Source organism: Pithys albifrons, chromosome 29 (genome assembly GCF_047495875.1).
Source record: "Pithys albifrons albifrons isolate INPA30051 chromosome 29, PitAlb_v1, whole genome shotgun sequence".
Classification (NCBI taxonomy): Eukaryota; Metazoa; Chordata; class Aves; order Passeriformes; family Thamnophilidae; genus Pithys; species Pithys albifrons.
Genome location: NC_092486.1, coordinates 5,372,360 through 5,384,431, shown reverse-complemented (window position 1 = coordinate 5,384,431; position 12,072 = coordinate 5,372,360). Strand labels below are relative to the sequence as shown.

The 12,072-nt window shown below is 55.7% G+C and overlaps 1 protein-coding gene across 1 annotated transcript; it reads left to right on the top strand.

Annotated features, from left to right (window-relative positions):
- The first annotated feature begins 4,972 nt into the window (after positions 1-4,972).
- TGOLN2 (trans-golgi network protein 2) lies at positions 4,973-10,533 on the top strand. The gene is made up of 4 exons (XM_071579162.1): positions 4,973-5,119; positions 5,671-7,178; positions 7,697-7,780; positions 8,283-10,533. The coding sequence occupies exons 1-4, from the start codon at positions 5,011-5,013 to the stop codon at positions 8,286-8,288; spliced, it is 1,707 nt and encodes a 568-aa protein (XP_071435263.1). The 5' UTR covers positions 4,973-5,010; the 3' UTR covers positions 8,289-10,533.
- The last annotated feature ends 1,539 nt before the right edge of the window (positions 10,534-12,072 follow it).

Below are 12,072 nucleotides of genomic sequence, written 5' to 3'. Positions count from 1 at the left end.
CTCACTGCGTGAGCGTGGTCCGTGCGGGAAGTGCTCGCTCCTTGTGCATCGCCTCCTTCTGGGACATCTCAGGATGGGCCTCCAGTCCCACTCCAGGGGTCCAGAACCCCCCAAACGCCTCTGTCTGTGGGCACAGGGTGGTTTTGCAGTGTCCACTTTGGGGTGCTGGACAGCAGGATGTGGGGGATTGGGTGAACCAGTTTAGGGGGTGCTTGAGAAGCCAAGGAATGGGAGTTACTGGTGTGTCCTGGGTGCTCCAGGGCTGCTTCTTCCAAACCAGTCATGAAAGGATTGGCATGAAAAAGGACTGGCACAAAATCAACCCAATGGATTTTCAACTTACCTGGAGTCCTCGGTCAGTTCAATACTTGGGCCCATCAGGACTCCTCCCTCTTCCTGTATTTTAACAGGAAAAACCCCTCAGTTTTCCCCCTGAAACTCACAATTTTGTTTCTATTTCAGATTGACTCCAAGCTGTGCCTGTGCAAAGCTGGTTGGTGGCATTCACTGTCCTGTTCCATTCCCTTTCCAAATTCCCTGCCCAGTTCCCATCTCCCAGGACCTTCTCTGCCTGCTGTGTTTTGGGACCATGGTGTCCCCAGCTCCTGGCTGTGGTGCTGGTGACATCCTGACCATCAGTGACGGGTGAGCCCATCCTGCAGCTGCTGGGTCTGCTGGGGCTTTGGCTCCTTTGGGGGTCAATGACACTTTTTGCTCCTGTTGTGACATTTCCTTTTCCCTTTCCAGTGCTGAGAATCCACCAGGGAAGTAATTTAAGGGAACTGGAGGGGCAGCAGGTGCCTGACTGCAGGTGGAGGAGAAAGGGACCATCTTGGCGTCCTTAAGGAAGAAGCAACTGTGTTTTCTATATGAGCAAGACATTGGCACGTGTAACTCCAGCAGATGACACCTGGATTGGAGGATTTTCATATCATGGCTGGGCAGAACTACCAAAAACTGACACCTGATCCGTGCCCCCAGCTGAGGGACCCTTGGTTGGGCCCCAGGGACACATCTGGGGCCAACACCAGCTCCCAAAACCTTGTGAAAGCTCCTGCTGCCTTCTGCAAACAGCAGTGGGACCTGCAGCAGGAGCATGGATTCCCCATCAGTGCAGCACCATCACCTGGACAGCTGAAATTCCCAGCTTGGAGCATCCCAGGACTCTCAGAATCGTGGCTCCCAGGCGTCCTGGCTGGGTGGGAGCTGTGGCAGTGAGTGCAGCTCCCACAGCCACTTGGTGCCACCACCAAATCCTCCACGTGCCCGGAGACCATCACCATTGTTACACCCAAGGCAACCCCACATCTGAGAGGCATTTCCACTCCACACCCTGAAATTATTTAAATTTCTTGCTTTCAAAGGAAAATAATATGCAAATTGTGGGGTGGAGCAGCGTTCCTGTGCAGGAGCCCCCGGGAGGAGCAGCCACGTGTCGTGTGCTTGTGGCAGAGGGGATTGTGGTGTCACCCAAAACGTGCGTGGCCATGGCCTGAAAAGAGCCAAAATGGAGCTTTTTTAAGAGAAAGTGTTCCAAGAAAGTGGTTTTAGGTGAGGAAGGCCTGGCTGGCATGTGGCCTCGCTCTGCCCAGCACTGGGAGTGGGCTGTGGACAAACAACCCCTTGAGTTGGATTTCATGGGAAATTAAAGGCATGGAGAGACCTGTCACAAGAATTAAATCTGAACCAGAGCCAGACAGCTTCAAACAGATGTTGGGCTTCAGCAGGAGAATATTCCTTTGTTTTACTCAGTGTTTTCCCACATGGAGAAGGAACATCTGTTTCAGTGTGTTCGTGGTGCTCCAGAGCTGAGATGGGATGGGATTATTCCTGTCAGAGGAGAAGCAACTGGTCACCAAACCCTCCTGACCTCGCTGCTCCTGGGGCAGAGGGGCAGAGCAGTCACCTGTTGCTCCAGTCTTGGGTGGACCTGCTGGATTCAGAGTGGTTATCCATGGAAAATGGGTCCTTTGGGGTTTATTTATCCACTGGGATGTGCTTCTACAGGAGGTGTCTCTGCCCATGGCAGGGGATTGGAGCAAGTTGGTCTTAAAGGTCCCTTCCAACCTAAACCATTCCATGATTCCAGAAGAGGAAAACTCTGGGGTTTGTCTTTATTGCAGAAAAAACCTGGAAATGCAGCATGTTTCCATTTGGGATGATGTGAGGAGGAGGTCTGGCAGTCCCATTGCTGTTTTGGACAAGTTTTTGGTGATGTTTCCCGTGATTTAACTTGTTCTCAGAGCTGGAAGGTGAAACAGAGCCCAGTGTGGGAGGCTTAGGATGCTCCCCAGCAGTGTTGGCTCCCTGGAAGTTCCTAAAGGGGCTCCAAGAGAGCTGGAGGACTTTGGACAAGGGCCTGGAGGGCCAGGACAAGGGGGATAACCTGGTTATCCATTTTTCACAGGGCAGGGTTAGGTGGGATATTGGGAAGGAATTCTCCTTATGAAAGGGGTGATGAAGCCCTGGCACAGGCTGGGCAGAGCAGCTGTGGCTGCCCCATCCCTGGGGGTGTCCAAGACCAGGCTGGAGCACCCTGGGCTGGTGGGAGGTGTCCCTGCCCATGGCAGGGGGTGTTCCCTCCCAATCCAAACCATTCCCTGATTCCATGAGAAGGTTTCAAACCTTTCACAGCTGAACCCCCCCAGCCCTTGTGGGGTTTATTGCCAGGAGCTCGTTAAAGGGCTCCTTGGGGGCACTGCTGGCAGGGCTGGCTCTGGGGCAGGGCAGCACCTGGGGCCAGGCTGGGGCTTTGCTGCCTGGGGTGTGGCCGGGGGTCACTCCTGTCACCTCCACCCAGGGCTTAATTGCAGCCCCCTCCCCCCAGCGCTCCGGCTGGCCAGGCACTAATTGAAAAGCCTAATGAGGTCCCAGGGGTCTCCTGCAGAGATGGAGCTAATTAAGGGCTCTACCACAAGCACTGAGGTTTCCTCAAACCCCCTTTCTGGGGGCAGGGGGAGGGACACCAGATGTCCTGTTCTGCCTCTCTGCACCGGGACGGGGCTGGCACTCCGTGTGCTCCAGGCTCCTGCCAAAGCAGCTGGTGCAGAGGCAGTGGCTACTCTTAATACATTTTAATTAGCATCATTAAATTCTTCCATTTGCTAATTGTTTCTCCTTTTGATCCTTTATCCTGCCCAGATTAGCCCTGGGGGGGAAGGGGCTGGATGGTGTTGGACGAGGTGAGGACTTTATTATCTTGTCACTAGACTTTGGGACAACACGTTAAAACACCCCAATTTGTGTTAATTAAAGCCAAATTTATGTGTCCAGCCTATTCCTCGTGGCTGTTCTCAGAAAGAGCCATCCCCAGAAAATGACATCCCACAAGGATTTATGAGAAGGGGCAGCACCAGCCCAGGAACCCCCAAAGCTGTGCTGAGCTGGGATGTGGGTTGTTGTTCAGGTGATGATTCACTCAGGTGACCTTTGGAGTGTCCTGTGCAGGGCCAGGAGTTGGACCTGATGGTCACTGTGGGTCCCTTCCAGCCCTGGGTGTTCCATGATCCTGTGAGGGCTTGGGCTGCAGGGCAGGGGACAGGAGGGGAGGTCACTGCTCCTGTTTGTCCCGTTTCATCCCAAGAAAATGTTGGATCCTGGTGGGAGCCACCCAGCTCTGGGCTGATGTCACCCTCATCCACAGTGGTTGGGGCAGAATTCCGTTTCCAGAGGCTTTGTTGGAAATCCAGAGGAACTTGGCCTGTGCTCAGTCACTCTGGACTTCAGGGGGTGAGTGAAAGCAGGGCATGAGAAACAGCCTCGATTCTCTGTTAAATCCCAAGAAAGCTTTGGGCCAACTGCTCTGTCTCCTTGGAAAGGCTGGCATGGGCAGAGCTGAGCAGCAGGGATTGTTGGAATGTGTTGAATTGAACGGAGATTCCCCAGAGATTGGGGGGAAAACAAAGAGAGGAAAATGAAGCACATCACCCGCAGCGCTGCAAGGCAGGATTAGCCCCAGATATTCCTCCATCTCTGTGTGGGACTCAGTTGGTTTCCATGTGGTGTCTTTCCTGATTTGGGGTTAAACAGAGTGACTGGAGCAGCTGGTGGATCTGGAAGGATTGTGGTTCCTTCTGGAGACAGGAGAGACTTTGGTGCTTGGTGTGATGGATGAGGCACCACGGAATGGTGGGGAGGGTGGTCTGAGGGAGCTCATCAGGCAAACCCCTTGATCTACACAGGAAAAGTGGGATGGTGGGAAGAACAGGTTGGGATTGGCACCAATGAGCCAAGTCAGAGAGGTGGGGGTGTTATTTGTGTGTCTGGAAAACCAGGAAAGGTTGAGCTGGTTGGGAAAGGACAGGCAGGGAAAAAGCTGGAGATGAAATTCTTGGAGGGTGATTCCCCCCCAGTGTGACACCTCCCAAACAGGACACAGAGCTGGGCAGGGGCACAGAGTGGTGGCAGGAACAAGCAGGAGGAGGAGCATCCCCAAATCCACCTGGTTATCCAAGAAATTAAGGAATACCTGAAAAATAACAGGTTATAAAAAAACATCAAAAAAACAGATTATTTTAAAAAGTTATTAAAAAATGGAATAATATCCAAAAAATAACAGGTTATCCAAAAATAAGAAGTTGTCCAAAAGTAAGAGGTTATCCTAAAATAAGGGGTTGTCCAAAGCAGTCCTGCAGGAAAGGACAGCCCGTCCCCCTGCAGGGCCGGGAGGGCACCCCCAGCACCGCACTGCTCCCCGCTGCCAGCCCTGGGCTCTCAGAGCCTGGAGACAGACCCCAAAACGGCGACTTTTACCCCAAAAATCCGCGGGGTCCCCGCGGGGGGGGGAAGGGGGGGCTCCGCCAGGGGGCGCCAAGCCCCAGCCGGGGCTCCCAAGCCCCGCCCACACACAGCACAAGCCCCGCCCCAATCAGCACAAACCACGCCCCATCTGGGAAAGCCACGCCCCTTTCCCCTCAGCCCCGCCCCTGCGCCGCCGCTCTCGCGCCTCCCGCGCGCCCGCCGCAGTCTCGCGAGAGGCGCGGGCCGGGGTGGCTGCGGGGCCGGCCCGCCATGGAGGGGCCGCGCTCGGGGCCGCGCTCGGGGCCGCTCCTGCCGCTGCTCCTGCTCCTCCTGCTCGGGCTCTGCACAGCACGGGCCGCGCCCCGGGAACCCCGCGACGGTGCGCCGGGGGACAGCGACCGGGGGGCGCGGCAGGCGCGGGAGGGGAGCGAAGCTCTTGGGCCGGGGGGCTCCTCTGCGCTTGGGCCGCTCCTGGGGGGGGGCGGGAGGGGCTCCCGGAGGTTCCCTTTCCTTCTGGGGTTCCCTTTCCTTCTGGGGTTCCCTTTCCTTCTGGGGTTCTCTTTTGGGGTTCTCTTTCCTTCTGGGGTTCTCTTTCCTTCTGGGGTTCCCTTTCCTTCTGGGGTTCTCTTTTGGGGTTCTCTTTCCTTCTGGGGTTCCCTCTCCTTCTGGGGTTCCCTTTCCTTCTGGGGCTCTCTTCTGGGGTTCTCTTTCCTCCTGGTGTTCTCTTTCCCCCTTGGGGTTCCCTTTCCCCCCTGGGGCTCCTTTTCCCCCTGGGGTTCCCTTTTCCTAACCCCCCCCCCCCCCAGCTCCCACGTGCCCCCGTGGGTTCCTCCCTCCCCCCGTGGGTTTCTCTTTCCGTCTCGGGGGATTTTCCCTCCCCACATCTCAGCCCTCCCGGTGCTGATCTGCGCGCCCCGTGTTTCCCCACAGCTCCGGAGGGCCAGAGCGAGCCACCGAAGGAGCGGGAAGGAGGAGCAGGAACCGGAGCAGGAACAGGAGGAGGAGGCCAGGGGAGCTCAGGCGGTGAGCAGGATGCAGCCAATCCCCAGGGACAGCAGCAAGCCCAGCCCCCTGACCAGAACGGAGCCCCCAAAACCGACACGAACGGCGGAACAGAAACAGCTGAGAAGCAGGACAATGAGGTCCAGAAGAATTCAAATATGCCTGAACAGGATGACGAGGAAGAGAAGAAGAAGAAGGAGAAAACCACATCAGAGAACAGTGCAGGCCAAGGCAACAACCCAGGAGCTCCTCAGGGCAGCACAGGCACCAATGGGGCTGGTGGAGGCAGCAATGGGGAGGGACAGAACCAGAACACGGGGACCTCAGACAGCAGCAATGGTGGCCAGGGTGGCACAGGCAGCACCAGTGGTGGGCAGGGTGGCACGGGCAGCACCAGTGGTGGGCAGGGTGGCACGGGCAGCACCAGTGGTGGCCAGGGTGGCACGGGCAGCACCAGTGGTGGCCAGGGTGGCACAGGCAGCACCAGTGGTGGCCAGGGTGGCACAGGCAGCACCAGTGGTGGCCAGAGCAGCAGCCCAGGCAGCACCAGTGGTGGCCAGGGTGGCACAGGCAGCACCAGTGGTGGCCAGGGTGGCACAGGCAGCACCAGTGGTGGCCAGAGCAGCAGCACAGGCAGCGACACCCAGACTCAGACCAATGGCCAGGACAGCAATGTCAAGAACGACAACAAGGGTGGTGACAACACCAGCAGCCAAGGTGACAAAAAGCAGAACAAACCTGACAGGGAGGAGAGCAGTGAAAACAACGAGGCCAACACCCAGGCTGAGAGTGGCAAGGGCACAGCTGACAAGAACAGTGAAAACACAAATGGGGACAACACTCTGAGCAGCAACAATGAGGACCAGGGCACCAAAGAGGGCAGCAGTGACAGGAATGGGGCTGGCACCCAGCCTGGCAACAACGGGGGCACCAGTCCCACAGATGGCAACGCCAGCCAGGACAGCAGGGATGGGAATGGGGCTGGCAGGAATGGCCAGGAGAGCACTGACACCACCAACAGGAACACCAACCAGGGCAGTGCTGGTGAGAAGGAGGGCGATGGTGGTGCCCAGCAGAACAAGGATGGTGCCCAGCAGGGCAGTGGTGGTGCCCAGCAGAACAAGGGTGGTGCCCAGCAGGGCAGGGATGATACCCAGCAATCCAACAGGCAGGACAATGGCAAGGACCAAAATGCCCCTTCCCAGTCAGTTTCCTCCACTGCGGACGGTGACAGCCTTTTGGACACTGAAGAAAGCCCTGGAGAGGAGGAGGCTGAGGCTGAGGAGGGCAGGGACACCTCCTCTACCCGGGAGAGAGGGCAGGCTGTGCCCCCCATGCCCAGGCCCCGCTCTGAGAGCAGCCACTTCTTTGCCTACCTGGTGACCACGGCCATCGTCGTCGCCGCCCTGTACGTGGCCTATCACAACAAACGGAAGGTGAGTGGCCCTCCTTGGGCCTTGTCCCTCCACAGCCCCCTGAGGGCTGGGACTGGGGCCCACTCAGTCCTTCCCCTGCTCCCCACTGGTTTCCTCTGTGTGGTTCGTGTTCCCGTGGTGTGACAGCAGTGGGAGGAGCAGGGAGGTTGTGACCAGGAAACGACCCCTGTGCTAACTGGGTGTCCTCAGCTCTGCTGCTGATCTTCAGAGGTTGTGAAATCCCCAGTCCCTGGCTGAGTTTTTACAGCAGGTTGCACAAGGTTGGGGTTGGTTTTCCTCATAAGCTGCCTCTGGGGGAGGAGAAAGGAAACAAATTCCTAACTGTTTTCTGCTTGTTGAGCAAACCTCGTTATCCATCTTAGCTGGGGTCGAGTCATGGCATTTATTTATTTCAAGTGCCTTTCCATAGGAAATGGGGTCACAGGAGCAGGTGAGTGAGAAACCACAGGCAAGGCTGTGATGGAAGGGAGACAAAGCTGCTGCTGACTCACTCTGTCCCTGCTCTTCTCTCCCCAAAGATCATTGCTTTTGCCCTGGAAGGAAAGAGATCAAAAACTGGCCGGCGGCCCAAGTCTGGTGATTATCAGAGACTGGATCAAAAGGTGAGAGCAAGCCCAAAGCAGGGACTGTGACCCCAAAGCTGGGGGAAGGCTGGGGGGCCTGGGGTGTGTTGGAAATACAAAATATTGGCCCCTCTGCATCAGAGATGGTCCCAAAGCCCCAAGTCAGTCAGACAAGGAACTGGATTGTACCAGGAAATGGAACAAAACTACTGAGAAATGCTGGCAGTGCTGACCCAGCAGAGCAGGGCAGGGGTGGGCAGTTGTGCTGAAAGAGTTTGGCACTGACTCAGATGACTTCCCAGAGGTTTTTAGTGGGTGAAGGGTGGGATTTGTGGAGAAGTCCCTTCCTTCTTCCTCTTGAAACCTTTTTCACTTGTCCTTCAAGGCAGGTGTTATTTTCTGCCATGGGAAGAGGAAAGGGAAGACAAGACAAGAGCTGGTGTTTGCTTTGGGAGCTTGTACAGCCTTGTCCAGCCCTGAGGTCTGGGCAGAGCAGCAAAGCAATTCCAAGTGATTTCAGCTTTTCCTTTTGCCTTTGCAGCTGTAGGTTCCCCCTGGGCCGTGTGTGGGATGCCAAGGGCCAGGATGGGAGTGCTGTGCTGCCACACTCCACTGCCATGGAAGGAGAGGAAACGCTTTTGTTTTGCACCTGCACCTTGATGAAACCTCTCACTTCCCGAAATTTCTCCTTTCCCAGCTGCCTTGTTTGCCCCTTGGGTGCCTGGCTGCAGGAAGAGCCAGTCCCAGCATTCCCAGAACTTGGGTGTCCCAGTGCAATGGAATTTGCCATCTGCTGGACTGACCCCTCCTCCTGGGGAGGAAATTCAGGATCTGCTGCACAATGAGCCACGGGACTGTCCCCTTGCCCAGGGAGGAGCTGCCTTGGTCTCCTCCTCCTCCTCCTCCCCTGCCCAGGGTTTGGGGGCTCAGATTGGGGGCCTGGTGGTTGCACTCCGTTGGAATTGACCCACCACGGACCCACATTTGGGTTTTCTCTCCCTGACCAAGACAATTCTCCAGTTTCACACCCAGATTTACTCCCTTTTTCACACACACCTCTGCCTGTGCTGGAGCAGTTTGTGGGGTGTAGCTCAAAGCCTTCATTCTCCACACAGAACGTTCTCCTCCCAGTGCTCCCAGTTCAGCTGTTGGCACTGGAGGGGTTGGTTGTGGTGCTGTGAGGGAGGGGCCAGGCTGGGACAGGTCGATGCCCAGGCAGTGTTGGAGTAGCAGGGCCCACCTGGGGAGGAGGGAACATAAACACCTGAGGAGCTTGGGATGAGTGAAGTGTCCAGTCCCTCAGCCTCCTCCTCCAGGTGTGCTGGACTGGGACTGGTTGGATCAAGGGCTGCCAGAGGTGTTGGTGCCCCAGTTGTGCCTGTGAGGTGCTTTTTGTTCCTGTAGTTCCACTCCTGAGAGGTTTGTTCAAGCCAGGGCACTTCTGGAGAAGGCACAAAGTGCCTGCCTGGCTCTTGCTTTGGATTTTCCAGTATAGGCAGAAAGAAATGGTTTTGAGGAATTCAGAGCTCCTCACATGGGCACCCCCCTGTGCCAGAGCCAGTGCCAGCTGTGTGCCAGTCCTGCACTTGCCCTCTGACTGCATGGGAACAATCCCAGGGGGATTAACTGCCCTCCTGGGGGAAGGGACCAGCCTTTTTCCCAGGGTTGGGAATAATTGGTTACCTGCCCTTTGGTCACCTTGGACAAGGGCAAAGCCTTTTCTCGTCACTGTGAAAGCTGCAGCTCTAGTTTGGATCTTCTGATGGCTCATTCCAAGAGGGCAGAGGGGCCTTGGCCCTCTGCAAACCCAGACATCCCACTCCATTTCCTTTTTGCCAATGGTTGACAAGCACAAGGAGTGGGAGAAAACCCTCTTGGCTTTAAAGAGTTCTCAAGGTTTCCCTGGGAAACTTCTTGGGCGCTTAAAGTACTTCCAGGGGCTGTTCTGGAGAATGGGAATGGGAGGTGGAGGGAAGGGAACCAAGGCTGGCAATGTCACCTCTGGGGAGAAGGGAGGGAATTCCTGTCCAAGCCTCCCTGCTCCAGGGATGCCCCAGGATCAGCCAGGCAGGGTGTGGGCAGGGGGCTCCTGCTTTGGGCTGGTGACAGCAGGGGACAGTCTGTTGAGTGTGTGGAGCTCTCTGTGCTCCCAGGCTGCTCCAGCCAGTGTTTGTGGAGTGTGTGCTTTTGGGTGTGTGTGCTCTATGCCTGCTTTGTCCTGGGTTTCTTTAATGCAATAATAATTTAGAAGAGGGTTTTTTTCCACCATCTACTCACTTTTCTATCCTGGAAGTTGTTTTAAATCCTCTCTTGCTCCAGGCTGTGGGAATCCCACCCCAATGCCAGCAGGGGAGGGAATTCTTTGGACCTCAGACACCTTGATCCCAGGCTGGACCAAGCATGAGTGTGTTCAGGTAAATGAGGATGTACCTCACAGCTCCAGGAAGGCCCAAAATCTCCCCCCTCAGCACTTCCCAAGGCCAACAATCCAGGCTGTCCCAAACCTCTGGAAGTTGCTCCCAGTTTGTTGAGTTTTATGGTATTTAATTTATGCAACATGTCCCTAAGGGATCAAGGTGAGCAGAACCTTTTCCCTTTGGACACACAGGTTTTCCATGGATGGTGTCTGTTGGTACAGAGGGTTTTTTGCCAAATATTCCTGCTTTTTAGGCTTGAACCAGCACTTGTTTTCTGCTGCAGTGAAATGCACTTTGCTTGGAAGGATCAGAATTTTTATAGCTCTTTGTACTGTTTTTGATTTTCTGTGTGGTCAATAAATGGATTTAAAAAGACCCCAAACTCTGAATTTTCACTTCTCTCTTGGTTTTGTTTGTCTGGTGCTCCTTTCATGGTTTCTGCTCACAGCTGGTGCTGAAGGGGCAGGTTTGTTCCTCTTTATGCAAAGCCAAGACCTGAGTTTGATAAAAACACTCTTTTCTTTGAGCTGTTTGTGCTGAGGGCTCCGTGTGCAGCCGGAAGGAGCCCAGACAGGCCCAGCCCAGAGCGGATTGGAGGTTTCCAGTCTGCTGACCCTGCCCAGAGTGGCCCAGGGGGATGGCAGGGAGGGGTCAGGTCAGGGCCCAGGAGGAGATTAAACTGCTCTCAGCAGCACTTAGTCCTCAGCTCTGCCCTTGGATTTCTTCTTTCTCCCCCAGGGAGCTTCAGAGAGGGATCCCAGCACATCCTTGGAGCAGCAGGAACTGGGAGAGACTGGAAAAGACACCCCAGTGGTGCAGCTGCTGCTGCCAACCAGCTGTGGAGGGGGCAGAGATGCTCCTGCAGGGAGTGGAAGAAGCTTCCTCCTTTCCCCCACTTTTTTCCCTAAAAGGAGGAAATTCCCCATCCCACTCTCTCTGCTGGTGGTTTGGCAGGTGCTGAGGGTGGGCTGGGAACTGGGAGGGCCACTGGTTTTCTTGGGAATGGGGTTGCTGGGAACTGGGGGAGGAAAAAAGGGTGAGAAAGGAGGATTAAAATGAAAGTTCCCAAAGGGATGTGGAGTTGAGTGGTGGGCCAAGCCCTCCTCAGGGTCCACTGAGGAGCATCCTGAGGGGCAGGGAGGGCCAGCTGGGGTCCTGTCGTGGTACCTGCCCAGAGTTCAAGGTGCAGGACTGGAAATACTGTGAAATCAAATCAGAACTACTTTGCCACCTCAGAGCCCTGGGTTGGGCTCTGCTTATCAGGGCTGGGCTGCTGAGAGTTCTGATACAGGTGGTTTAACAGAGAGGCCCTGAGGGTGGAGCATGTTTAATGCATGAGGAACTGGGCCAAACTGGGTGAAACTGGGCCAAACTGGGTGAAAGTGGGTGAAACTGGGCAGTGAGCTGGGAGCTGGGGTCGGGTCTGTGCTCTCAGCCCTCCTGACCCTGTGCCAGCTGTGCCAGGAGGGGACACACATGGGGGTCGGGCTCTGCTCCCAGGGAACAAGGGACAGCACAAGTGGAAACAGCCTCAGGCTGTGCCAGGGGAGGTTCAGGCTGGATATTGGGAAAATTCCTTCATGGAAGGGGCTGCCCAGCCCTGGCACAGCTGCCCAGGGTGGTGGTGGAGTCCCCATTCCCATGGGGATTTAACAGCCATGTGCATGTGGCACTTGGGGACATGGGTTAGTGGTGGCCTTGGCAGTGCTGGACTCAGTGGTCTCAGGGAGGTTTTCCAACCTAAATGATTCCATGATTCTGTGTAATGGTCCTGGATCCACCCCCTGACCCCCAACCTGGATCCCAAGTGAACCCAACCTGCAAAACACCCCTGAGTTTATTTTATCTGATCTTCTTGGTTTAAAGCTTTGAATCTTGCACGGCCTCCTAAGCAAACACAGCCTGAGCTGAGCT

Coding starts and splice junctions, on each gene's coding strand:
- TGOLN2 (XM_071579162.1), top strand. CDS start 5,011: ATGGAGGGGCCGCGCTCGGGGCCGCGCTCGGGGCCGCTCCTGCCGCTG. Junction 5,120..5,670: donor GCCCCGGGAACCCCGCGACG/GTGCGCCGGGGG, acceptor GTTTCCCCACAG/CTCCGGAGGGCCAGAGCGAG. Junction 7,179..7,696: donor CCTATCACAACAAACGGAAG/GTGAGTGGCCCT, acceptor CTCTCCCCAAAG/ATCATTGCTTTTGCCCTGGA.